The 26,663-nt window shown below is 39.0% G+C and overlaps 1 protein-coding gene across 9 annotated transcripts in view; it reads left to right on the top strand.

Annotated features, from left to right (window-relative positions):
• The window catches only part of tns1b (tensin 1b), a 188,047-nt gene that overhangs the window by 111,890 nt on the left and 49,494 nt on the right, over positions 1 to 26,663 (top strand). For 8 of the 9 annotated variants that reach the window (XM_042494936.1, XM_042494935.1, XM_042494932.1 and 5 more), the window contains 9 exons: positions 9,799 to 9,848; positions 13,934 to 14,105; positions 14,931 to 14,981; positions 15,795 to 15,917; positions 17,734 to 17,798; positions 19,474 to 19,557; positions 21,204 to 21,316; positions 21,407 to 21,467; positions 23,690 to 23,765. In XM_042494936.1, coding sequence (XP_042350870.1) covers positions 9,799 to 9,848; positions 13,934 to 14,105; positions 14,931 to 14,981; positions 15,795 to 15,917; positions 17,734 to 17,798; positions 19,474 to 19,557; positions 21,204 to 21,316; positions 21,407 to 21,467; positions 23,690 to 23,765 — 795 coding nt within the window. Of the gene's footprint in view, positions 1 to 5,700; positions 5,800 to 9,798; positions 9,849 to 13,933; positions 14,106 to 14,930; positions 14,982 to 15,794; positions 15,918 to 17,733; positions 17,799 to 19,473; positions 19,558 to 21,203; positions 21,317 to 21,406; positions 21,468 to 23,689; positions 23,766 to 26,663 lie in introns of those variants that run through there. The other variant, XM_042494939.1, reaches the window with a different exon arrangement.

The raw sequence follows: 26,663 nt of genomic DNA on the forward strand, positions 1-26,663 counted from the left end.
TTGGCAGCTTAGACTTGCCTCAGAATAGTACAAATCCAATTCAACACCCAAAGAAAATCCTCCTATCCTTCCTTTATTGGTGAAAAAAGTGACAAAAATTAGTGACATACAGTTTGTAGCTTTAAAGTTTTTGCATTCAATAGCAAAATCATATGAACCTTTTTGTTTTCTCAATAAAAAGTCTCAGTTACAATAAGTCATCACACAATAAGAATATATGAATATCTCCATAACTCAAGTTTGACAAAAATGCCAGATAGAACCTCATAATCTCAGGTGATGACATACAGACATGAACATCAATAACGCGAGGCAGTTATGATGACGTATGTGATGATATGATAAGAGTCCAGGAGTAGAGATTAGATTAAGACGGGTGCTTGTGGGTAATGTGTGTGTGTGTGTGAGTGTGTGTGTGTCTGTGTGTCTGTGTGTGTCTGTGTCTCTGTGTCTGTGTCTGTGTGTGTGTCTGTATTTGTGTTTGTGTGTGTGCATGTGCGTTTGAAAGGTACTGATATGTATTTACTAATATGTTTATTGATTGGTGCGTAGAGTAAGGAGTAGGCTTTTGGATGTGTGGTGGAGACAAAGAAAAAAATAAGAAAATATATGATGTAACAGCAATATACTACTACTATTTCTACTACTACTACTACTACTAATAATAATAATAATAATGATAATAATAAAGCAATACACAGCAGTAAAATAATAAGATAATAATAATACAATAAAAATACGGGCTTTTCACACATGCATCTATCTGTTGCAGCCCATCAAGATCAAAACATCTGCCACCACGTCTTAATTTTCTATTTTTGGCGCTAAACTGTCATTAGGAGCATCATTAAAACGTAGTATATACTGTTTGGTGATGCATTACACCACACTCTTGGAGCCCAGAGCGTACTCTGGGCACAGACAGAGCAGTGAAAGACAAATCCAGGGAAAGAGAAACAAACCTAACCAAAAGATTTGCAATTTTCTATCAGTCTTTCTGCCATAACTGCTCCTCTCATCCAACAATTTGATCAGATCAGCTGCTATTGGATTAATTATAATTATCCACCCTGCAACTCAAACTCCACAAACTGCTGCTGAGGAAAAATAAAGAGTGCATTTACATAGACATGATCAGGTTTTTGGAGTATTCTGTTCATTTGTTTGAGCAGATAAACACCATATGCCATTTATGAGAACCAAAAAATACTAGCTGGAGTACTCTGAAAGAAACTAAAATGTATCTGTGGAATAGAAATAACCCAATTTATCTGTGCTCATGTAAACACCATATCTCAAATATGATCACAACTGGGGCAAGCCAAATAAACAGGTAATTTATGTAAATGTCACCGCACTCAGTAACATTATCTGTAAACAGAAATGAGGAGTGAGGCCAGGGCATTGGGGAGGCAAGTGGGAGGTCTGCCTCGACAATGTTCACATCAAACACAAAGTAGCAGCTTTTTGCACTAGATGATGACTGACTAATCATATTATCTTACTGGAGCTCAACTCACTGTGTTAAAACAAGATATTTAGGGATTTCTGAGCTGGGAATCAAGCCAGACTGCTGATTCTGCTCCCATTAGAGCTTTTTCCTCCACTGTTTTCAAAGGCACATCAGACACAGAGGGCATCGCACTGTATGATTAGCTGCTGATGTGTGAGCCGGAGGATTTGTCAGAGCTAGTGTAACGTGATGCAAAGTTTTCAATTTGTGCCTCTTGGGTGCACATACAAGCACGTGCAGGAAGGTTAAAGGTTGAGGGCAGCTACAAAGTGCTAAAGGTTCATAATTTCATCAATAAACAGAATTTGGAAACTCTTGAACCCTTGTCAGACAGACATTTTTAAATTCCGTTCACACAAAATGATATAAATGCTAACGCCGGACAAATATGTCAATATCGGATAATATTAGTTGATAGCATCCAATAAAATGCTCCCAACAGTATGGCAGCTGTGGTATGATTCAGGTTCAGGAAGATATGGGTAAGGTTAGGCAACTAAAACACTTGGATAACCTGAGGCAAATATTGTACATGGTTAATGAAATATTAGGCGGGGGGGGGGGGTTCTGTGAAAGGAGGAGATCTCTGTTCTCTTTCATGACACTTAGACCCAATCACCACCCCAATCTCCACACCTTTACAGCGCACCAGATCTTATGATGGAGGGTGTCTGGTATAAGCACTTTCTATTGATTTGCTATGAAAAGCGGACAAGGGAGTCAGGCAGTGGTAGGAGTGTTGGGGCAAGTTTGCAGGGTGTTTGCAGCATAAAAGTAGACTAGAATCAATTTTATGCCAATGGGTCCATCCATTGCAATGCACCTGGCTCATGATGCTTTGACTAAGTTGTCAAACTAGGTGATGCAGTTCTAAAATGTCAAATGATTCAGCTGTGACATTGCCTATTTCTTGCCTCAGATGTTTTCAAAAATAGATTTTGGTAGTTTGTTTAGACTGAACAACAAAAAGTTTATAAGCAGGCTGCCGTGGTGTTTCCTGTGTGAAACGTTGACTTTGATAGGGACCAGGAGAGAACTTTGCAAATCCTAGGATAACGAAGGAATAACCTGCTCAACTTTCCCAATGATTTGCTGGAACCTGTTTGCCTTTGTTGGTTGGATTGGTTGGGTTAAGCCAAGAAGAGTGGGGTTGGTTAGGGTTAAGGTTAAGGAGAGTACAGCAACCAACTACCCTTTCAGTAGGTACGCCCATCAAGGGGCCAGTTAAGTGGAACAGCATGTGATTACTTTCGTCATTACTTTGTGCTGGATATGGGCGATACCACTTACTGCACAGGGACTAACATAAATTATAGGGTGCAAAATTGTCCAATATTGACAGAATTCTGAGCAACACTGGGATGGTTGATACAGTCTCATGTACAGTATAAAATGTGGACACTTTCTGGGGTCATCTCATCTTATGGCGCCATTCTTTGTCATGTCTCGGCACAGACATTTCCAGTCGCCTCTCCATGAGCTCCCCTAAAATTGTGATAAAATGTAGGTTCTGTTTTGCAAGTGTTGGAGGTGCTTCTTGTGGTTAGCTTTGGATGGTGGTGGCGTGGGGATGAAGAAGCCAACTCACCAATCTGTGAGCTCTCCTGCTGACTTGTCTCAAGATCAAGTTTTTATGTAAACATCGACAAAAAGATGGAGAAGAATGGGCACCAGCTGATCCAGTAGCCCTCTAGCCACTGTCCAGGCATTGGAAAACATATCGGGAACGGTCTATTTCTGCATGACGATCCGACAGAGTGGAGCACTCCGACGAGAGAATAAAAGAAGGCATGTGCTTTATAGTGACCAAGGACTGGTGTGGTGGGAATGTGAGTTGCTGTCCTGCTCCCGCAGTGGATCACTGCTATACGCCATTCAGAAGTGGCTTCAGAGCAGAGTTGCTTCTGACATTTTTGGACCTTTAAATCATTCCACAACCAGAAACTATGGATTACCAGAACCATCCAGGATAATGGAAAATTAAGGCTCAAGCAAACAATGTAAGGAGTTGCAAAAAGAAGCAGATGGGATCACATTTGGAGTTGTACCTCGTATAATTCCATGTAACAAATAAAAGGTTGATTGATTGACTCCCTGATAGAGATATTGTATCTCAGTTGGACTTTTCTGCTTAATAAAAGGATAAATAAGTCATAGGTACTGCTACTGTGAGCATACAGCATGCTTCACTACTGGCCTGCATCACATTCAGCCTGTTGCAAACTGTAATTTGCTGCAGCACATATTGGAAAACACATTTAGTCACAATTGCTTGACAAGGACACATCCTTGAATGTCGCAGTGTCTCTATACATCGGTGCTGTGTCTGGCTTTCACCATTTATGTATTAGATTTCAGCCCAGACACCCCAGGGAGAGATGGGTAATAAAACACACTTGACTAATTCCATGATATCATCCTTACGCCGACATACGGTTGTTTTATAAACATTGATGGAGCTTTAATGAAATAGTTCTGATGGCTTCGGGGGAACCTCTCTCTCCTCCACATGCGAGTTAGGTCACACAGAAAATAGCTTTGGACTCACTTGCCGCTTGTCGTCTGTGACGCAACTTCCTGCAAATTGTATTTTGTCTGGAAAAGGAAGGATCAAGTAACCGATTTCGAGTTACCACCCAAAGCCATGTGCCCACTCCACAAAGACCAAAATAAACACAAATGCACCAGTGTGCCTGTGTGCGTGTGTGTGTGTGTGTGTGTGTGTGTGTGGGGCTGCTTTTATTGGCATTCCCTGTGTTATTCCTCAGTTTTCTCACACAGTGTAGTAAAGCAGAGCCAAAGCTTCTTTGCCTCTGTCATGCGGGAGCTTGGTATCATACACGGCTCATGAGTTTTTCCCTCACAGGTCATAATTTGCACCTTAACTAAGGAGCCAAGCCTGAAACACACAGTGATTAGACACGTGTGATTTAAGGAACGTCTCTTTCACACGTACTGTCTGTGCAGTATGCATGTGTTGTGAGCGTACATGCATGAGTGCAGCTGCTGCTGTCTGGTCACGGCCGTTTGCTGTGTCGTTGCTCTGTGAGGTTTGCCCCACACTTCATCGCCTCGGAGCATCGAAAGGATTCGTCTTATGACTCCATGAGCTCCTCTCTGGCTTCGCTGGATCAGTTTGTACTTTGGTGGGTTTGGTGTTCTTGTGTTGACTTTAAGTTTTTAACTCATATAAATGTAACCCTTTGAAACCTGGAACGGCATCAGGTTTCTTGTGGTGCGTTCAGATGCCTCACATATATTTGAATCTTTGAAAACTGAACAAATTGGTTTGACTGCTTTTGTGAACATCACTGAAAAGGCAATGAGTGACTTATCTTGGCAAGAGATGTCTCACCAACAGCAAGAGATTAGGTAAAGGTGACGAAATATGATCTGAAAATTAATTTTAGAGAGAGAGAGAGAAAGAAATGCAATGCTATTTTTAATTAGAATTGTATGATTTGTAATGCTTTGGCACAAATTATTAGACGTCAGTAATATAATAACTTCTGATTTCGGGTTTCAAAGGGTCAAACAAAGCAAAACTTTGCTGAGAGATTCCTCAGCCTTTGTGATTTTTTATTTGTCTTGCACAGTATTTGTGACAGAGAGGTGAGAAAAGGACAGGAAATATAGAGAAGTTGAACACTTATAATACTTAGATATGATACTGTCATTATAAACTTCATCTGTGCAAAGGTTACATCCATCTTAAAGTCAAAGATTTCACAACTGAATCTACCCATTTGACTCGACATGACTTCAGACACAGAGTGCTAAAGAGCTCCAGTCAGCTGATTTTTGTGTGCTTGTGTGTGAAAACATGCATCACACCCCACGTTTGACTCAAGAGATAGAAAAAGTTGCAGTTTAGATCCACGCAAAGATGAGAAAGACTGAGAGAGGGAGGGAAAAGTTGAATATGAGGGGGAGAGATAACGTGATGGGAGGCTGAATGGGAGGGGGGAGGGTGGCCGACACAGTCAGAGAGGCAGAGAAGGAAGGCAGAAGACAGAGCGGACAGAAGACGGAGACGAGGAGTTGTGGAGGAGCATGCAGTGGCCCACTGCAGGCAGCTGCCCAAAATAGAGCCCTTGGTGTTTTTTTTCTCTTCTGCTGTCAGAGAAAAAAGGGAGAGGTTTCACGGAGGAAACTTCACTGCCGGACAGAAAGCAGTGAGAGGCAGAGGGAGCTCTCCAGAGATGAACCGAGGAGGGTCTTTGAGAAGGCGGCTCTCCTCTCTGAGGGGGGCATGGCGATGGAGTACAGGCTACCTTTTCAGGAAGGTAGGACTCGGTGGAGTGGACGGGTGGTTGGATGGATTTAGTTGACACGAGTCTTGTAGCTTGGAACTCTTGCTTGCTCCTTCATCGCTTGTTTCTTTGTTATAATAGTTTCTCTCGTCTCTTGTCTCGGACTTTACCAGCCCCCAACAGCTTCCTCCCTCGCTCCTTCCCTCCCTCCTTCGCTCCTTTGCTCTTTCTCAGATGCTTAATTTGAATGGCCTGCTTGTAAAGTCAACCTCCGCAGATGGTTTTCATCTGGAAACAGGCCTGCCGGACCCCCCACTCCAGTTCCCACCTCCTCCTCCTCCTCCTCCTCCTCCTCCTTACCAACTACCTCCCCTCCACCCCCTCTCCTCCCTAACACAACTTCTCAAAACAGAAACTGGTCGTAGGGTGCAGAGTTTGGGATGTTCAGGAGCTTCGACCTCAAATCTTCCTAGAAAATGAACACGCCATTCATAGATGTTTCAACATCATGATGTGTTTCAGTTTCACTGAGAGAAACATCGATGACCACAGAGAAAGTTATTGTCTTATGAGCGGTCGTAGCTTCACTACGCTTTAATTCAGCCAGATGGTTGCACTTTGACATAAATATTGCGGCTCATAAAAATCTCTGATCACCAATTCAGACTAATTTGAAACAAAAACTATGAATTAACTGCCATCTTTGCAGCCCGATATAAATACCATCTCCACCAAACTCTCTAAATAATCCTTTGAGACCCAGATCGACATCAGTATTCTTGTGCTGTGTTCATACACTTTTTGCAAACTGTGTAACACTTTGTAAACTGAGCAAAATGGTTTGATTTCTTTCAAAATAATGGGCGAAAGGCAGTGAGCAATTTGGCAAGAAGTGTACCACAAAGTGCAAGAAATCAGTAAAGGGTGACAAGAACAAAGACCTGAAATTATATTTTTCTTTTTTTTAAGTGTGGAATTTAAAAAAACAAAACAAGGAAAATGTCCATAAAGCCATATTCAAATATTATAATTATATATTTAAATTTATGTTACAGAGAAATATGAATCATTTTCAGGCAATTTTCATGTAACTTTCTCACAAATTTTTGGCCATATGTTGTTAAATTGCTCATTGCCCTTTCAATGTGTTTTTGCAAGAAATCAACCACTTTGGTCAGGTTTCAAAGGGTTAAAATATTTGTTTGCATGCTGGCAGAAGTGGTGCACTATGTAGTGCATGTTGGCATCCAACTTAATGGGATTTCTCAGATGTGTTTAACTTGTTAAAATAAAAATTGGAGGATGTTCTGCTTACCTCACAGAGGTCCATTTAAGAGTGCTTTGGGCTTTTCCTGACTTTGGTGCACAATAAGTCCCAGAGCTCCACTCAACACAAGCACTCCCAGCCCTCCTCATGCTCTGCGTCAGTCTCTGAACCCTCTCTTTTAGATTGTTTCTTGCTCATTCATCTCTGTCCTCCTTTGGCGACTCTGCACTTTACAGCCCCTGGCAACATGCTGAAACGTTTAGGCCAAAGCACAGGCAGAAAATGGAGGATTTGCTTTGTGTGGCCCTCATTGGGGCCACAGACTCATGTGAATACGATGTAAAATGGAGCAAAGGGATGGTGCGCAGAATTTGTTGAAATTAAGTGAATTCGCTGGGACAGAAACAAACATTGTCCAACTCTGAATCATCTGATTTGTAAATGACACAGTTTTTGGCAATTTGTATTCATTCAATCCTTTCCAAGAATTTGATCACAAATTCAACCAATACGTGGAATACTGGAAGATCTTGAGCTTGCCTTTTGAATAATTTATGGATTTCTTTCTTCTTTTTCTTTTTTTTGGTAAGAAACAGCCAATCTGTTGTAATATTTGCATCTTTCTTACTTATCCCTGCAATCAAGGGTGCAATACTCACTCAGAGTGCCCGACAGCATTCTGGCACAATTTAGACCTTTTGTTAATTTGGAGTCGGCGTTGGAATGTACCTTGGATTTTTCACTACACCACACTCTCGGAGCAGCAGAGAGTACTCTGTCTGAGGAGATGGAGCAGTAGACCACCAAGCATTATAAATGTTTAACATAACCCTTCATGAATTCATGTAGAAATTGAAAACTTGAACAAAAACATTCTCATTTCAGTGTGGAGCATAAGTGAAATACTTCTATATCTACACACAAATACACTGGACATACTCTGTTAGTTTTGAATGTGCACACTGTCAGACAGTCGGGCATTGGGAGAGCAGAGCAGGCTGAAAGTCATCCGCTGAGGCGAGCGGTGCTCTTGACACCAATGCTCAGCCAGCCAGTCTGATCTAATGGATGATGATGGATAACAGCCCCCTCCTGCGTACATGTGACCTAAACACCACAGGGGAGTGCACAAGTCCACATGGCCTTTGACCTCCCCCCCCCTGCTCGAGTTGGTGTGAGGGGGAGACAGCAGATGAGGCACAGTGGAGCTAAACACAGTCAATCACCTTCAGCCACACTTCCTCTGCAAGCGCCTCTGAGCTGCTTAGCTTTGTGAGGGTGCCATGTGACGCCGTGCTCACACGAACTGCACAACATCGTACGCGCAAGGTGCACTTTGCAGACTTTGCGCAAAATGTGGTCTTAAATATAGGGTGAAGAAACATGTTTATTTTTGCAAGGATGAATACAATTTCAAACTGCATGACTCTGGCTGTTATGCTGAATTACATCATATCATCGCAGCTAGTTGGTTCATATATGGGTTTGACCCCTCATTCAGGCTCATTTCAGCCACATTTACCCCTTTTCCGTTTACATGGAACTGGTTCCATTTTGCTTCCTGCATCTAATTTTGAAACACTAAGAATATTTTGACCAAAAATAAATTGATTCAGCACCCAAAAAGTTGGTTCTCAGCTGGAACAAAATAATAGCAGTTTACTTGGAAAAAGAGGATGGAGAAGTCAAAAATGGAGAAGTGAGAAATTGTTAGAAAAAGAAGTGTGTAGAAAAGTTGTCTGCAAAAGTTGATTGCTAACAGTGAGATCAATGTTTTTTTTTATTATTACTAGTTTTCTTAAATGTTATGTTTAGATATGCAAACAATGAATTTTCTAATAAAATATGCAGACTTGTATACATTTCCAGATCAACAATTTGAACATTTGATTAAGTCAGGTTCGAAACTCCTGTGACTTTGTTGTCATAATAAAGAAGAGCCATGAAAAATACATTTTATATATATACTGTAATGCAGATTTTTCTCTATATATACACTGTATATATATAGGGTTAGAAGGTGGAAAGTTTGGTGTATGTCAGTGCTGCAGAAAACTCATTTTTAGAAAACAGCTCTAAATGATATGTATTGTAAAACTGAAAGAAAATCATATTAGACACGGGTAAAAACATCAACTAACAGATATCATCATTAAACTTCCCCAGTTGATGACTTATTGTACATTAAAACTGTTACTTTTTTGTATTACAAATTTTCAGAAATTTTGTTTTTAAATATGCATTTTAGACATTATCTTATTAAATAGGCACTTTATGATTACATTTCCAAAACAAAAATCTGAACTAAAATGGAAACCTAAATATGTATTTTGGATTTTGTCTTACCACCAGTTTGAAAAAAGACGTTATGGAAACAAAATAGCCCAAAATCTTAAAATGCTTAAAATGTTTTCACCTGGTGTGTCACTATAATTGATTCGTCCAAAGCCAGAAAAATAATTGGCAACTGTTTTGATCACTGAATAATTTTTTAATCTTTTATTTTGAAGGAAAAAAAACAATTGCTGATTTCATTCTTATTTGATGTGAGAATTTGATACTTTCTTCTTTGTGATATGTATTCAACTATTGGTTGAATAATACATACCACATGAGAACACTTTCACTGCTTTCTGACATATTATTCACAAAGCAATTAATTGATAATGAAAATATAAAATTTGTTGAATATACTGTTGTTAAATTTGTAAGTTATATACATAGGCGTGCCTTAAAGCTACTCTGTTCCCCTATGTGTTTTGCAGGGCTCAACAAAGTCTTCAAAGAGCATGGAGTCCCGGCGCAGACCATCCAGGTAGGAACACTTCTCTTCTATAACTTTCCCATAAAAGGCTTCATTCAGTTCAAAATATGAAGCATTTGAAATTAAACGCTTTGATGTAATCTGATATTTGTCGATTTGACCCGTGGAATTAGCGAAGCAACATGCCCTGTCACTGAACTAGACCTCACACTGTTATGTTGGATACAAAAATATTTGGTGTCGGCCCCTCTCGCCTCGGTCCCTGGGGAGTCACAGATGTTGTCAGTTGTGTAATTAATGTGTAAAACTTGACACCACAACAGGTCATGCTGAGGTGCTGCGCTCAGCTTGAGTGACAGTTTGAGTCCCTGGCAGCGAGTCAGAGGGTTGATACAGAGTTATAAAAACAGTTCGGATACGTCTTTTAACAGCACATGCAGAGTGTTTGATGCAGTCATTCTCCATCCATAAAAAGGGAAAATCGAAGGCTTTTTAAAAGTGCAGAACAGCAGTCATAACAGTTGTCTCTTATGTAATGTTCGAGCTAAATGAAGGTATCCAATCAAACTAATGAGCCCAGACAGGCTTATTTTCATTCTGATAACGTTTTCATCTGTATGGAGGTTTGTGCTGAACAATGCAGCTGATGCACGGATAACACGCCCTTATCCACAATGCAAAATAGTTTGAGGAAATAAACATAGTATAGACACTGTTTAGTTTTTTGGTACGTTTTTGAAATTGTCTCAGCTGGTTGTACACAAATGCACCACAGAAAACAATGTTATTCATTCCCAAACATAACATGTTATACACTATTGCGAAGACGTTTTGGACGTTTTGATTTGGAAATGTGCATAACACTGTAAATATTATGCCTAAATTCTTACAAAATGAAATGTAATGTAGGTCATTCTTATTGGGGATGCATGGTATAGATTTTTGTCAGCCAACACTGACAACAGCTAATTACCTGTTTTTCATGCACTGTAAAAAATAAACTATTTGTTTTAACTTAAACAAGTTAGTGTCCGAGCTGCTTTAAAATTTTAAATCGACAGAATTTGAGGAGACAAGTTGAGATAATTTTGTTGTGATTCTACTTGTCCTCTTATATTCAGTCAACCTAAACAAAAACTTTTACAGTACAGACGATGCCAATATGATAATTTCGCATTTCTGTATTTTGAAAAGAAAATTGAAAAAAACCTTAAAAACCTGTTTAAAGGGTTAAATTAATGTACAAGTTTAAAAACATCGCAGACAATCAAATTTTCTGCTTCTAAAGTGTAACAGAGTTGAGAGTTTTTTTCTTGCTCTACTACTGTGGGAAGCAAGGTCAGGGAGAGTTTAATTTCTGAGCCCAAAAACCAAAACAATGAGCTAAAACTGCTAAAAAGCTCTGAGAGTTCTAAGGCTTCTCAGAGTTTGGTGATTATTCCCTATGGTGTTGTCATTACATGAGACAAACTTAACAAAAAATTGATTCATTGTTCATTTAACAAAACAATGATTACACATGGTGCAGAAAGAATAAGTATCTAATCTTTTGCTATGTTGACATATAGTACAGAAAAAGATGATCAGTTCCGTCTAAATACTTTTAGTTTAATTTAGACAGATCATTGACCCCTGAGATCATGAGAAAGTGAAGATATTCAACATCAGGAAGTCCAGTATGGGGTCAAGCTGGGCTTTCTGTATTTTGAATAGGAGTCTCGGTTGTCCACTTTTTATTACCAAGAAATATCTGGTGGGATGTTTTACAGCCTCGTGTCTCAGGTTTCCTGATAAAACATTCCGACTTCACAGTTGGTGTTTGTCCAAATGCACAAATGAGATCACCGCAGCGCTGAAATTGAGCGTGGGGAGATAATGCGTCATTCTTTAAACGCAGAAAAAGAGCAATCGCTTCATCTCTGCAGCTGATGAGAAGCAGGTTGGCGCTCGGCCGGTCAGAGCATGCTGGTGGATCTGGAAGAGGACCAAACCACAGGTCTATATCGGCCCCCGACTGCACCCAGAGGCCAGAGACATACATATGCAGAGACAGAGAGGGAAGCAGAAGAGGAAAGGAAATACTAGAAAAGATGAAAAATAAGAAAAGAATGTTATACAGATACAGGTAAAGATATAAAGATAGAAATACAAACTTTTGGCAAATCACAAACAAAAAAATCTGAAAAAACTGAAAGTGTGATGTTTATTGCAACGCGTGGGAGAGAAAATGTGTGACATATCAGTTTCTCCTCTATCGCTTGTGATGAATAATTTCCAGTAAGCAAGTTCTGAGTGGCTCCAGATGTACAGTACAGAACAGGTTACAGTGCCTGTATAATAAACCTGGAGAGTTCTTCTCTCCCAGACATATGAGCAATTTCCTCAGGGGCCACTCACTGCTGACAAATGTGGGAACTATGCTGCAGTCTGAGCCACAAGGGCCCAGACGCCTCGCCCTTAACCTCTTCATCTCACTGTCCGCATTCTCTGTAGACAAGTCTTTTAGACAAGATCTAAAAAAGACAATATCCCTGGTATTTAAAGAAATAGTTCACCCCAAAACCTTGTCAAAAGTTGGGTTTCCATCACAGATTTGTGCAAAACTGAAGCAATATTTTCAAAATGTCAAAAACATAATTGCAAGATAATTGTGTTTTCATTGAGTTGACTTCTCCCCTCGCAATAACACTCCTAGAAGCATAGCGATGAATGTTCAAAACATTAGCAGGTTTATTTCTGCAACAACCGCAATAACTGGGGGACTGGGAGATGAGTGTTGGATTTTGAACTCCCAATGAAATCAGTCGACATTAGAATTAGGTGCGCTAGCTTTTTGGAGACATTTGACAATAACTTCATGCTTTTTTTGCTCTGTTATTGTCAGTTTTTAGTACAAAGTCTGAGACTAAATTACAGTTTAATCAAGGAATTTTGACATTGTGTGAATGAATTGTAAGTGACTGCATTATTTTGGTGAACAGTTCCTTTACAGTCCCTTTCTTCCTCTTTCGACACATTTCTGACCTGATTTGACTCAAGTCCCCCAAAGACCATCACATTTTTGTTTAGTCTATGAGGTGCACACCTACTGTAATCCTTGCTATGCTGTGATATTTTCATAATCCGGCATGTTTAATCAATTTCTCCTGTTTCCCTGCACAGGCAGCCAAAGTCTGAAAACATAACATGTGTTAAACACAGAGGGGAGAGCTTAGTTTTTGGAGGCCAGTATGAGCCCCTCTGGGATGAAATGATGTCATTGTGAATATGGTATTTATGTGGTGTGTTGCCTCTTCCATATTAGGATATTTGTGTCTTGCAGAACAGTGTTGCGTTGTGTGTTCAGCTGAATCTAAGATGTAATTTGCTGTAGCGAGGACATTCATGACGTTGAGAAGTAAACAGACACATTTTTTATGCTCTGGATCTCAATCAGTGACTCTTTGGATATGGAATGATAGAGGTCCGTATTAAATTGCTGGAATGTGTCATGTGACAATGACACCATCTGAATTAGTTGTTCACGAGAAGATTTTTGGGAATTTATGCTTAATCTTTTCGTTTTGGCCATATTTCTCTCAGTACATGAAAGGAATGCATTTAATGCCTGTACACCTTTAAAAACAACACTTAGGAAATTTTTCTTATAAACAGTGAGGTCATTGCATAATGAGGGTTCAAGCTACACAGGAATCAAGACAATTTTGATTCCACCTGTCCCAATAATTGTCAGCAAAGCTCAGATTTTTTGATAGTTCTAAAGACTTTCTTGCCAGAGTTATGTGGTGTGAGATATTTGCATCTTTCTACTGCAGAGACAGCCTAGTTTCATGAAAAGATCTTTCCGGTGGTGAAATACTAGAGAAAGCATGAAGACACCAGCTTTAGGTCTTTAGGTACTCTTGTCCTGGGCATGCCATGGTTAAAGTGATCAGCTGATCTGACAAACACAAGCACATGTGCATAAATCACATGTGCTGCATTACTTCTGGGTATTTAATTCCGAGCTATCTTTTGCACTGCAGCAGTCCACCTCAGTTTTATTTCTGTTAAGTGGGGCCATTGATATGAAAAATTGCTGAGTGCAGATTGAATCTTCACACTGGAGGTTAAATGCTTGTCTGTATCTCTGATAGGAGTGTGAGTCTGCTGCAGGCCCTGGAGGAGAGCTACGAGTTGGACCTGATCTACATCACAGAGAGAATCATCTCCGTCTCCTTCCCCAGCAGCGTGGAGGAGCAGAGCTATGCTGCCAACCTGCGGGAGGTCGCCTCCATGCTGCGCTCCAAACACGGCCACAATTACCTGGTACAATTTTCCTGTTTGCATCTGGATGATTCTGGCAGGAAGACAGTAATTCACTTTCAAAATAAGTAAATAGCTTTAAAAAAGAGTCAGTCGAGCTGCCCTGCTCAGCTGATCATCAGCTGATCTCTATCAGACCCAAATATCTACACACACAGTCACATAACACAGCGGTTATGTATTACATCTCTGTACATCTGATGCTGTTTTTATTGCAGTCTGATGTTCAGTGGCTGCTACTGCTGTCAAGCCGAACAGTCAACACTCAAAATTTGTGTTCACCTTTTTAAGTCTCAACACCTACCACCACCTTTGTATGTGTGTAAAAGAGTGTTTACGCACCATTCATTTAAATAGTGAACAGAAGATGGCCAAGAATTGATCCCTGTGGCGCACCCCTAGTAAACAACAGGTATTGACGATTTGCTAAACACCCTCCCCAAAGTGGTGATTTTCCAATAATGGCTTAGCAAGTATATCTTGGTACTGCAGATCTGTTCAAAGAGAAATTTAAAGTTTCATCAGAAAAAGTCTTACAAGTTAGCGTGATAGTGAGTTTTTCCTTCCCCTGCTGTTTCTGAAACATTTCTAAAACCAAAAACACAACAGCAAATGTTTAAACATTGTGTTTATATATATATATATATAATATATATATATATTTTTACATTTGTACATACCTAATTATTTGAAACTTTGTGTGACCTTTGTTAGTGTAAAGAATGATCACCATGAGAGCAAATTAAAATAATGTATAATAAAGCATTTCTTCTTCTCTCTCAATATATAATTAAGTAGCATTTATAATTTATTTTGCCTCTTCCTCAGCTGTTCAACCTCAGTGAGAAGCGCTATGACATCAGCCAACTTAATCCAAAGGTAATAAACTTTTTTGGCATCCCCTCCTCTCCTCTCCTCTCCTCTCCTCTCCTCTCCTCCATATATACATTTATGTACTACATGTATAAATTATTGCAGTACATATATACATTTATTATGTTTACATACTTGTGTGTGCCTGCATTATAGATCTATATTACCATATACATTTTTTAAAATTCAACACTATAGTATGACTTTTTTCTTTTTTTTCAACAAAAAATACAAATAAACTTTTTTGGCATACTTCACTATACCTTTTTTTTTTTTTTTTTTTTTTAGACCTGCTATGCTATGACTTATAAAGTTTTTCAACACACTTTACTATAACATGTTTTTTTTAAGGTTTTCTGGAAACTCTAAAGAAATCCTTTTTTTTTAGCAAGATTTCAGGTTTTTTAGACATGCTATATAATGATTTTTTTTTATATGCTATACTGTGCCTTTTCTTTTTTAGGATTTTATCTGTCTGTCTGTCTGTCTAGATATACAAATTCACAGAATCAAATGTAAAAATAAAAGCCATTAGTAGAGAGTAAATAGAGTAAAAGAAAAGGCAGAGTGTGAGCTGTGAGAAGATGAACTCCACCTGTAATGTGTTTCTGTGTCGGTTGTCTCTGAGGCTGCGACATGCACAGACATATCTTGCTACTTCTATTTTCTCCAGGTGGATATTGCACCTTACTCTGGTCAGAGTATATCAAAATCATTGTGTTTAACATGTAATGTTTGTTAAGATCTTTGCCCTCATATCTCCAGTTGTGCTACATTGTAGCAGGATCAGTCTGACTGACAGCCTCTCTCCTCTCTCAGGTGTTGGACTTTGGCTGGCCTGACCACCATGCTCCTGCTCTAGACAAAATCTGCAGCATCTGCAAGGCCATGGACACCTGGCTGAGTGCAGACAGCCACAACGTGGTGGTCATACACAACAAGGTGAGAGACGAGAGGACGCTGCTGTGAGAATGGGACAAGTATGTGTAGACAGTAGAGGGTGCTCTCAGGCTCCTGTCAGGACCCCCACCTCCTGAGGCTGCAGCTGTTGTGTGTGTAGTGATGTTCTCCTTGAGTGAAATGCTGACATTCAGGGTGGAGTGTGTCTGTGTGCTTGTTTTGCTTGGGTTGTGCTGGATGAATGTTAGGAAAACACAAATTAGGGAAGTGAGGCACGCCGCTCATCATGGCTGCTTCGGTTTATTTACTCTTTAACTCGTAACATAAAAGCTAGATTGACCAATACTTTCCTGTTGTTGGCAAAATGGACTTGCATCACATTATGCCCTTGTGGCAAACCACACTCACAATCTGGCTCCTCGATATGCCGACACAGGCCATAAAAACTATATCCAACTACTAGATCGAGATCCTAACTGCAATACCTAATCATTTTCGCGTTAACCCCAGTGTGTCCCTGATTGTGTTTTGCAACATCAGAATTAACCATGGGATCCCTGCCTCATTCCACTATGTTCCCACAGGGAGGTTACAAACAAGCTGGCTGCCATAACAACTGGTGTTATTTTACAGCCGGTTGAGTAATGCAGCTGATGAGTGTGAGTGTGGGCCTGGAGGTTGTGGTGGTCACTAAGGAAGCAGGCTGTGTTGGGTTTTCTCATATCAACAAATCATTTCCACTGGGCTCCACGCTGTGTAAGTGGCCATGATATTTATAACGTGGAACGTATTAATCCTCCACAGTGACCCTTGTTTTAAAGATGAATGGACATGTAAAATTAATGCAATCCGCAATGTTGCCATAGTAACAAATGCTTGGTCTTTAGCTTAGGGAACTACCCTTTCAATGCTCAGCCGGTTTATTTTTTATCATATAAATAGTCACATAAAGAATGTTTTAAGATTGATATTGATATTACTAATGTAAGCAGATCTTTAAAGGGGTATTCCACCAATTTTCACAGTTAGCTAACAAGTCTTAACAAGTCTTCTGTGGTTCCGAAGCAAGCAAGTCAAAATAAACAACTCTAATAATATCATCACGCTTCGGCTCGTAAACTTTACAAAAATTTGAACGCAATGCTTTTGTTTTTGCTCACATTTTTACAGGTTTTAGTTAAAGATGTCAGACTTTTAATTCTCTTTAATAGATACATTTCTTTCAAATTTTGGTTACAAATTTGTTAAATTCTGTTCGGTTCTTTTTCCACTATAATCCATCTACCTGCTCCAAGTTTTAAGGGAGCATGTCATTGGCATGCTGACTACAGGATTGTCCACCAGAGCTATATCCAATAAACTTAATATTCATTTCACTTCCATAAGCCGTCTACAATGTCATTTTCCTGAATTTGCCACACAACCTTAAATCAGTTACAGTGACAAACTACTGACAGGTCAAGAACCTGCTGAGGAAGATGAGTTTGCAGATGAGCTTCCCTGAGTCAGTTTGTGCAGAAATGCTTTGCTTGCACATGTTATTAATTGTGGTCTGTGGCTGTGAAGCTGGTTGGATGTACTGCCAAATTAGCAAATAAAACACAGGAGATGTCTAATGAAATGCCTAGCGAAATGACCATTCATAGACAAAATGAAAATAAATGCAGGATCCTGCAACTTTGGATTCTGACCTAAATTGCAGACTAAAAGTCAGAATACAATCAGAAGACATGTCTCTAGTAATGCTTAACCTGGAAAGAAAATTCTTTTCTGTAAAGATTTTGAAGAATTTTTCTTTGAGCTTTGTTGTGACCCAAGGCGGGGAAATCTGACTATTGTTTGATTGATGTCTTTTTAGGGTAACCGAGGCAGGACTGGAGTGGTGGTGGCAGCCTACATGCATTATAGCAACATATCTGCCAGGTAGGTGTACAATTTTAACTACACCTGTAGATGGGAAGGTTGCAGCACACTTTGAGGACTAATCCATACATAGAAGGGTATTTTTGTAAAAAAAGTAGTTTTTAAGAAATACCCTGTCCACACAATCACTTTTACATATATATTTTTAAAAACATCTGCCCAAATAAAAACACAAAAACACAATTAAAGCGCTGTCAAGAGCATGTGATACCAATACACGGTGAAATATTCGTAACCCTAAAGCCATGCAAAGAAGAGTAAAAAGACATTAGCAAATCAGGAGCATGAAAGTAAGCCATTACCCTGCAGTGACCTCTGCAGCACATTCAGTAAAAGGTAGATTTATTTGTCATTTTTTAAATGTGGTTTAAAAAAAAATATGAAAAAAGTGTATGTACAGACATGTTAAAAGTCCTGTTAACAGGTTCATACTAACACTAGTTTGGCATTGTACTCCATTGCATGAAATGTTGCCTTGTTTATGACGCCTCAAAAAGGAGAAAATGGCTCACACAGACGTTACAAGCCAAAAATTCAGTTTTCCCTGTATAAAAGTCAACAATGAAAATGACGATTCTTTTTTTAAATCTGTACCCTGGAAAGAGTTTAACAGAAGATTTTTCTGAGTGACCTAAAACTTTTTGTGTGTGGATGAAAGACCAAAACGCATTGAAATTTTACTTTTTTAAATATATCCCCGTAAGTGTAGACGATGCTTAGGAGAGAGGGGAGAAAGAAAAAGTAATTTTCTAGAAACACAAACAAATGAATACAAATAAAACAGGGAGAAAGGGGACTTATGAGGAGGAGACATGAGAGGAAAAACTAGATAAACCAGCATTGTTCATCATCACAAGACCGCAGCCCACATCGGAAGAACAGATGGAGATGTAATGAACAGAAATAGGAGGGGTGGAACATGAGACTGTGGACAACAATTTTATTTGGAGAAATCCAGTAGAAAAGTGTTTGATAAAAAAATTATGAGCAGAAAGCAATAGGTTAGCGTTAACCGTCAGAGGATCATAAGATGGAAATCATAAGTGCCCGCTTTTCTTTCTTTTTTTATTGGATTTGTTTTTAGATATCAAAGAGAGAGAAACAAAAACAAGTAAACACAACAAAACTGTGAACAATCAAAAGAGCGCATGACTTCCTGTTGTTTTTGAAATCATTCACAAATCATTTTAAAGCTGGTATGAAGTCTCTTTGAAAATATAATATCAAAATGTGGGAAGGAGCATAAAAACACTGTGACACTTTCCATATGGGAATGCAGATGTTTCTGAAAATATTGCAATACTGTGTACTGCATGGAAAATCTTCAGATCCAGATCCACTTGGCTTGTATTGCATGACGTGATAGGAAATACACTGAATCATATGCATGATCTATTTCTGAAGACCTTGTCAGAAAATTATTTCCCTATTGTTTTGTGTCATGTTCTTGTTCAGTTTTTCAGGTGCAAATGATGTAATTCCATGCCTATTTTTGGGCTGACACCTGTGTGCAGCATGATGTCTGACTTTAGGAATGCTGAAGGAGGATTTTGCATGAAACATGCCTTTGCATTAAAAGAAATGTCTGCACGGGTCATGGTGGGGAGACTTTTCAGATGTCTGAGTGTTTTGAAAGTAACCTCATGTGTGCAATTATTTTTCTGTCGGGCTGCAGTGCTGACCAGGCTCTGGACAGGTTTGCCATGAAGCGATTCTATGAAGACAAAGTGCTTCCTGTAGGACAGCCGTCTCAGAAAAGGTCAGTCTTCTCTCTTTGTAGTATGAGTTTGACCCAAAGTGAACTGTCCCACAAAGAAGTCTTTCTACAAACTAAAAGTACTTAAAGCTGCATTTATTGATTTTAAGGCCACGTGGGGGCAGCAGAATAAGCTGACTGCACTGTTAAAGTCAAACATGTTAGCAAACAATGTTTTTGTCCAGTCTCCAATCTCCTCTCCTCTGATTTGCTTTCTGCCAACTCCTGAGAAATCTTTGTGGCTCTTTAACTGCTTAATGATCTGCTGTGTTCATCCAAATCATTCACCAGAAAAAGTGTAAGCAGTACACATTTCTGCAAACCCATTTACATTGCATTTGTGTGTTATTGTGTAGTAGATACATCAAGACTTTTGATTATAATGCTGTGGTTAATGTGTGGTTATTTTTTGTCACAAAAAACACTTGGACTTGAAAAGATCATGTTTTGGCTTAAAATACACACATTTACATGCAAAAGCTGCTGGAAAAGCAATGACAGGTTGCTAAAATTAATTTATGTTCAGCAGCATAAAAGCCACTGGAAAAGTGTTTACAGATTGCTTAAAAATGCCAACATTTACTTGCACAAAAGCTGAGGAAAATCTTTAACGGGGTGCTGACATTTACTCGCACAAAGGCAGCTGGAAAAGCATAGATTGGCTGCTAAAATGAGCCTATATTTGGAAGCACAAACGCCAGTGGAAAAGGATTTAACAGGTTGCTTCACAACACAACTGTTTGCTGCATAAATGCCAATGGAAAAGCACCGTCAGATTGCAATAAAACCACTGAAGCACGTTGGCGCAAAAGTTGCAACAAAAGCATTGATGCTTTGCTAAAAAACATTGATGTTTGGTAGCACAAAAGCCACTGGGAAAGCATTCATGGGTTGCTTAAAAACACCCACATTCTATGGCACAAAAGCCATTGTAAAAGCATTGACGGTTCACTAAAAAAAAATGACAACTCTAATGGGTTGCAAAAATAAACTTATTAACATTTGCCCCATAAAAGCTGGGGGAAAAGCATTGATGGGTTGCTGAAAAACATTGACGTTCGTTTGCACAAAAGCTGCTTGAAAAGCATCGATGGGTCGCTAATAACACTTGCATTGGTGGCACAAAACGAAAAGCGCTCAGGGGTCACTAAAAAAACCTGACTTTTAGCAGCTCGAGCCACTGGAAAAGTTCTGATGGGTTGCTTTAAAACACTTGACGTTTGCCTGTACAAAAATCACTGAAAAAGCATAAATGGGTCAGTTTTGAACACTAACGTTTGCTGGCACAAAGCTGCTGGAAAAGCATTGACAGGTCGCTAAAATACACAAAAACTGCTGCAAAAGCTGTGCTGGGTTGCTAAAATATACTCACCTTCTTTTTGGGTTGCCACTACATGGAATCTCGTCACATTACACTTATCCAGTTGATCCAATGTTGATATTATTTTGTGCAGCTTGAAAGTATTGAATGAATTGATTGACTTTACCGTAAAAACATGTTGAAAGCCTGGAGGTCAAAGACTCCTTGTGGTGATGAACACAGGATTATACCCTCATCCCTTTGATGTAAAACATGCAGAATCATGATACAATTTAACAGACAGGTACCTAGCTTCATGTTTACTTCTTCCTTTACTCCACCTCTGCAGGTATGTTGAGTACTTCAGTGGCTTGCTCTCCGGACACATCAAGATCAACAACAAACCCCTGTTCCTTCACCACGTCATCATGCACGGCATCCCCAACTTCGAGTCTAAAGGAGGTGAGTGTCATGCACAGATGTGCGTGCATACATAAGGACCTTTAAAAACATTATTTATTTTTAAACAACTTTTTAAAAATTGTGTTCCAGGTTGTCGTCCTTTTTTGAAAATCTACCAGGCCATGCAGCCCGTGTACACATCTGGCATCTAGTAAGTCTTAAAACATACTCAAATGCTTTTACAAGATTCCAGGGATAGCAAGTACACAATGGCTCAGTAATAAAAAAAAAACCCTGATTTTCCTTTATAGCCTCTATTGTAACTCCCCTGCCCCCTAATATCCACATCCAACCTCACTCCTGCCGGTTTGCGCTCTGTGCTTGCCTCACATTATTGTATTTAGCTAGCCTCCCCAGCTGCAGGCTCTGGTTTCCCCACTTTAGATCCTGCAATCACTTCTGGTGTTATTTGGGAGCAGGGAGCCAATGAAACAGGCAGACAGGCCTCTGCGTGGACGCCTGCAGGGTTTTCCTGTGAGAGGACCCTGCTGGTTCCCAGGGCCAGACAGGAAATAATGGATTCTATGATTTTTTTGTTGTTGTTGTTTTGGGAAAAGGGGAGTTAGAGGAGAAGACGGGGAGCTGCACTGCCCTCAGATGGGCCAGGCGAGCATACAGGCTCTATATACACCACATTCAAAGTACTACAGTTTATATTTAATACAGACGCAATGAGCTTGTTTTTATTTAAAAAAAAACATGCATGCCGAGGTCAGATCATGCAGTTCCCATAACTAAAAGTACACTTAATGAAACAATAGATCAACAGATTTTCATCTTTCAGCAGTCGCAAGGGCTTGGCTATGGCAGCATGAGCTGGAAGACTACAAGACTCAACAATAAAAAGGACACAATACGGCAGACTTTAATTGAAATCACATTTATTTTCCACAAACAGTCATGCAGTGTAGTGAAATTTGTGAAAGCAATTAAATCAAAGTAAAAAACTGACAGCATAGAATACTTAGAATAAAATAAACTATGGATGCGTGATACTGGATGTTTTTCTGTTCAGATCCGTTATGCAGATGTTACAACTCATTTGGCAAGTAACCAATACCAATGTCGATATGACCACTTTTTTCCCCACCTAATTTTAATTACCATTAAGTCTCTTCTATAGTGGAATTAATTTCATGTTATGCATAAAATATAATGCTTTTCAGTGTTTAATATTCATTCATTGTGCTGGGCCAGACCGGCAGCAACAGAAGTACAAAATCAAAATATACAACTCCAAAAACAAACAATATAAAATAAAAAAAAAAAACACAAAATAAAGTTACCACAAGGAAGGACTGAAAAGTATGCTACCACATTCTATAAGTAAACCATAAAAATAAGACAATTCAAACACCAGCTAAGATAAATCCTGACACTGGCTTGTAGAAAATAACATTAGAGTCATGCAACAGAGCTTTGAAACGGCCTTGAGGAGCCAACAAATGCATCTTCAAGTCTTTTGCAGAAGATTCCTCATATATGGAGCTGTAGACATAAAGGCTCTTTTGCCAAACTTTGTACAAACCCTAGGTATAGACAATAAGAACAAGTTCTGTAAATGGAGAGTGTAGCCATTTTCATTTTTTTCCTAATGTAGACATATGACCCAAAAATTAGTTTGTGGGTCAGAAAACCAAAACAATAAGCTGAAAGATGCTCAAATGCTAAAATGTTTTGTTGTGCTGAGGAGACCTGCAGAGCTGGGTGATGATTCTCTGTGGGTTTGTTACTATAAGCAACACCTATTACATCACAAATACTCATATAATCCATTGTTACTATAAAAATGTTTTTAGTGCAGTTTTAAACTCCCAGTGTCCTACCTGCCTGCCATTCTTTTTCTTTTTTTTTAAACTGTTGAGCATTTATGGCATGTTTTTACTGTAAACAGTAAAGCCTGGTGGTGTTAAACTCTTTCTACCATGTTGATTCTTACAATACTGTAAATACTATAAACACATTCGCAGCACACGCCATAACTGAGTGTGACACAATCCATGCACATGTACTTCCAGTCTGTCAGCCGCTTCCAGCCCCAGATCACATTCCTCCCTGCTTTCTCTCACATGCTCTCCATTAGCACTCTCCAGCCTTTGATCTCCCAGTTAGACAATCATGTCGACACTAATGCCCAAAATTAGCCCAGCGCTGCACCGCTGTTACGCTCCGTGATGGCCACTGTTAGAGTAAACAAGGGATTGTTAGTCGACGATGGAGATCATGTGGTTGTAATACCCAGACAGGCGACATCAAAAAGAAAAGGGATGCAGCGGAGGGATGTTGGATTGTACAGTCAACATTTTTACTGCAATAATGATGGAAGCAGGCCTGTTATCTAACATGCTTTGGCTTTTTTTGTTTCTTTTACAGTAATGTTCAGGGTGACAGCCAGACCAGCATCTGTATCACCATCGAGCCCGGTCTTCTTCTGAAAGGGGACATCCTGGTAAGAATGGGAGGGATATATAAATAAATGAATAGACAAATAAATAAATATATAGAAATAATAGTAATAATAAATAAATTGATAAATAAATAAACATATATTTATACACACACACATGTTTCTCCCACACCCTTATACACACACACACACACACATATATATAATAAATTAACTTATTTTTTATTTTTTTATAGCATTTTTGTACAAAGTGACAAAGCGATTTTCAGAAAAGCAACAAGGCAGCAATAAAACAAGTATAAAATAAAAAGTATAAGAAGTTTTCACTTAAAAAACTACCCACAATTGATGGCTAAAAAGCAGCTGGAAAAACAAGACAGGTTACTACAAAACACCTGTGTTTGGAGTCAAAAATGCTCCTGGAAAAACAACAAAGACTCACAAAAAACAGCTCATTTTGTTGTCGGTTAGTCGGTTAAGTTGGAACTATAACATATAGTTTAGCTGGGCTCTTAATTAAATCCAATTTGACCAGATAATAACATGGAGGGATGATAATAACGGGGACATATTAAATATTCCTAAATGCTTTCGTATTAATGAAAGACTTAAGGAGGGATTTAAAAGATGCTAATGATGTAGCGAGTCTGCACAGTTTGGGGGCTCTGACAGCAAAGGCGCGCTCACCTTTTGTCACAAGCTGAAAACGAGAAACGAGCAGAGCTGCATCCACTGATCTGAGGCAACACATAGGTACATAAGGGGTCAATAAATCCTTAATGTAATTTGGAGAACTACTTTATAATTGAGACGGACAACATGACATTTCCCCTAGGAAAATTCAAAACATCTTTGAGTGTTTTGGCAGCTGCAGGATTTTTGTTGTTTATTAGTACTGAGGTGTTCTAGTTGGTTATTCCATGTGATGTTGGGCATATGTACTGAATGCATATGCTGCAGCAGTTTATAGTGTCCATTCAGAGAAGAAATAGGGCCATAAAAACCAGAGGGAAGACAGTTGGACTGAGTCCTATACCACAGTTTATAGACCCTCATTAGCACACAATATGTTCGCTGGAAACTATGACGTCAAAATGGCAATGTACTTCCCTGAACTTCCTCTCCAACAGCATCTGGGACACATAGGCTGCTATTTAGCATGACATAATCATTGAAAAGTAATTTGATTGGATATTTTTAATTCTGCGTGAGAGATATTTTCACATTTTGAGAGTTTTTCTTTTTTTTTTGGACTTTTAAAACGTAGGAGAGAGAACCTCAATAAAGTAGCACCTGTGGCTCATTTTGCATTTGGTTCCAGCAGAAAAACTGCACACATCAGCAAAGTTTCTGCTTCTGCTGTCATTCAGGCCATAACGTTATCCATGAGATGTCCTCGGGGCTCATAATTTCAGTGTGGAGAATTTCAGAGAAGCACTTACTGTAAGCGCATGGCTGTTCTGTTTTGGCTCCTCAGTGCTGAGCTCATATCTCATCCTTTATTTAAGACGGACTAATGGATTCTGCTGAATGCATCATCGAACTGAGCCGACGCTCATCATTATTCAGATAACACAGGGAATGTGAGCTGCAGCCTTATGGCATAATGGGAGAGACATTAGTCAGCGTGGAGTGTGCTCCTGCATTTTAAACTGCACTGGCATGTGTTTGTGGGAATGAGTTGGGGATAACATGACTGCCAAAAAATGACTAATTACTGAATGGTTAGATTAAAAAAAGATCATCACAGAGGAAAACCTGTATAAACATGATTCAAATTTTTTAGGTTTTGGCTTCTCTCATCAGTGAGTGTTAGTCATTTTAATGTCAAGTTTCGAGTGAAAATTTTAAAGGAATAGCTCAACATTTTGGTAAGTGTGGTTATTTGCTTACTTGCCAAGAGTTTGAAGTGAAGTTCAATACCAATTTAATGTTTGTACAGTAAATATGAAGCTAAGTCAACTTATTCTGCCAGTGACACCAGAAACTGGAAAATGACTCACCTGCCTGTCTCAATTACTGTATCATATCATGTTTGTTAAATATGGACAATGGACTTAATATATTAAGTCTATTGTCCATATTTTTTTGTATATATACAAAAAAATGTAAACGCAAGAGAAAACGATATTTGTGATTATAATTACATATTTTAAATTATGTTACACAATTTAAAGCATTTTTAAAAGTGTCTTTCCAAGTCTTGTTTGTTGTTTCCTCTCTTATTATGTTCTTTTATTTCTTTCTTTTTTTCTTTTTTCTTTTACTAATTTCTTGCTTGTTTTTAGGTTATTTCTTCTTTCAATGCTCATTGCCTTCTCGTGTTTTTTTTTTCAGAAAATCCAAATTTTTTTCAGGTATCAAAGGTTTAAAGGGTGTACTTGCATTATTATGCAATTATATTATCATTATATCAGTGGCATAAAATGGTCTAAAAAGTTGTGACAGGCCTAACTTCCACTTAGATTTATTTATTTATTTATTTTCTTTTGCAGAAATTTAACAAATAGAAAATAACATAAACAAAAGTAAGCTTTCAAGCTCTGCAAGAAAACAAATCAGCCTATTTTCCAAAATGTCAAACTGTTCCTGTAAGTTGTTTCATTCAGAGGAGAGAAAGGGGCTTTGGTCAGTTTGAAGCCTGTGCGTGAAAATGAAAATGTATTAGGGCTCTAAACACAACACGTAAGCTTACAGTGAATGTTTGTCTTCTACTTTTTGTTCTCAAGCTTGGCTCAGCAGCGTTGTTTTCCTCGTGAAACGGACCCCTCAGTGGGAGGTTTTCACCATATCCCAGAAAGCTGCGCTAAGCCACAGGATGCTCTGCCTCGCCTTCCTCTCGTCCTCCGTTCTTTATGTGCTTGTGTAGATTTGGGAACTTTATATGTTTAGGACTTTTTTTTGCCGCACAAGTAGAAAATAGATTTGTGGAAAGCAAGT

The sequence above is a fragment of the Plectropomus leopardus genome, chromosome 10 (genome assembly GCF_008729295.1).
Source record: "Plectropomus leopardus isolate mb chromosome 10, YSFRI_Pleo_2.0, whole genome shotgun sequence".
Taxonomy (NCBI): domain Eukaryota; kingdom Metazoa; phylum Chordata; class Actinopteri; order Perciformes; family Serranidae; genus Plectropomus; species Plectropomus leopardus.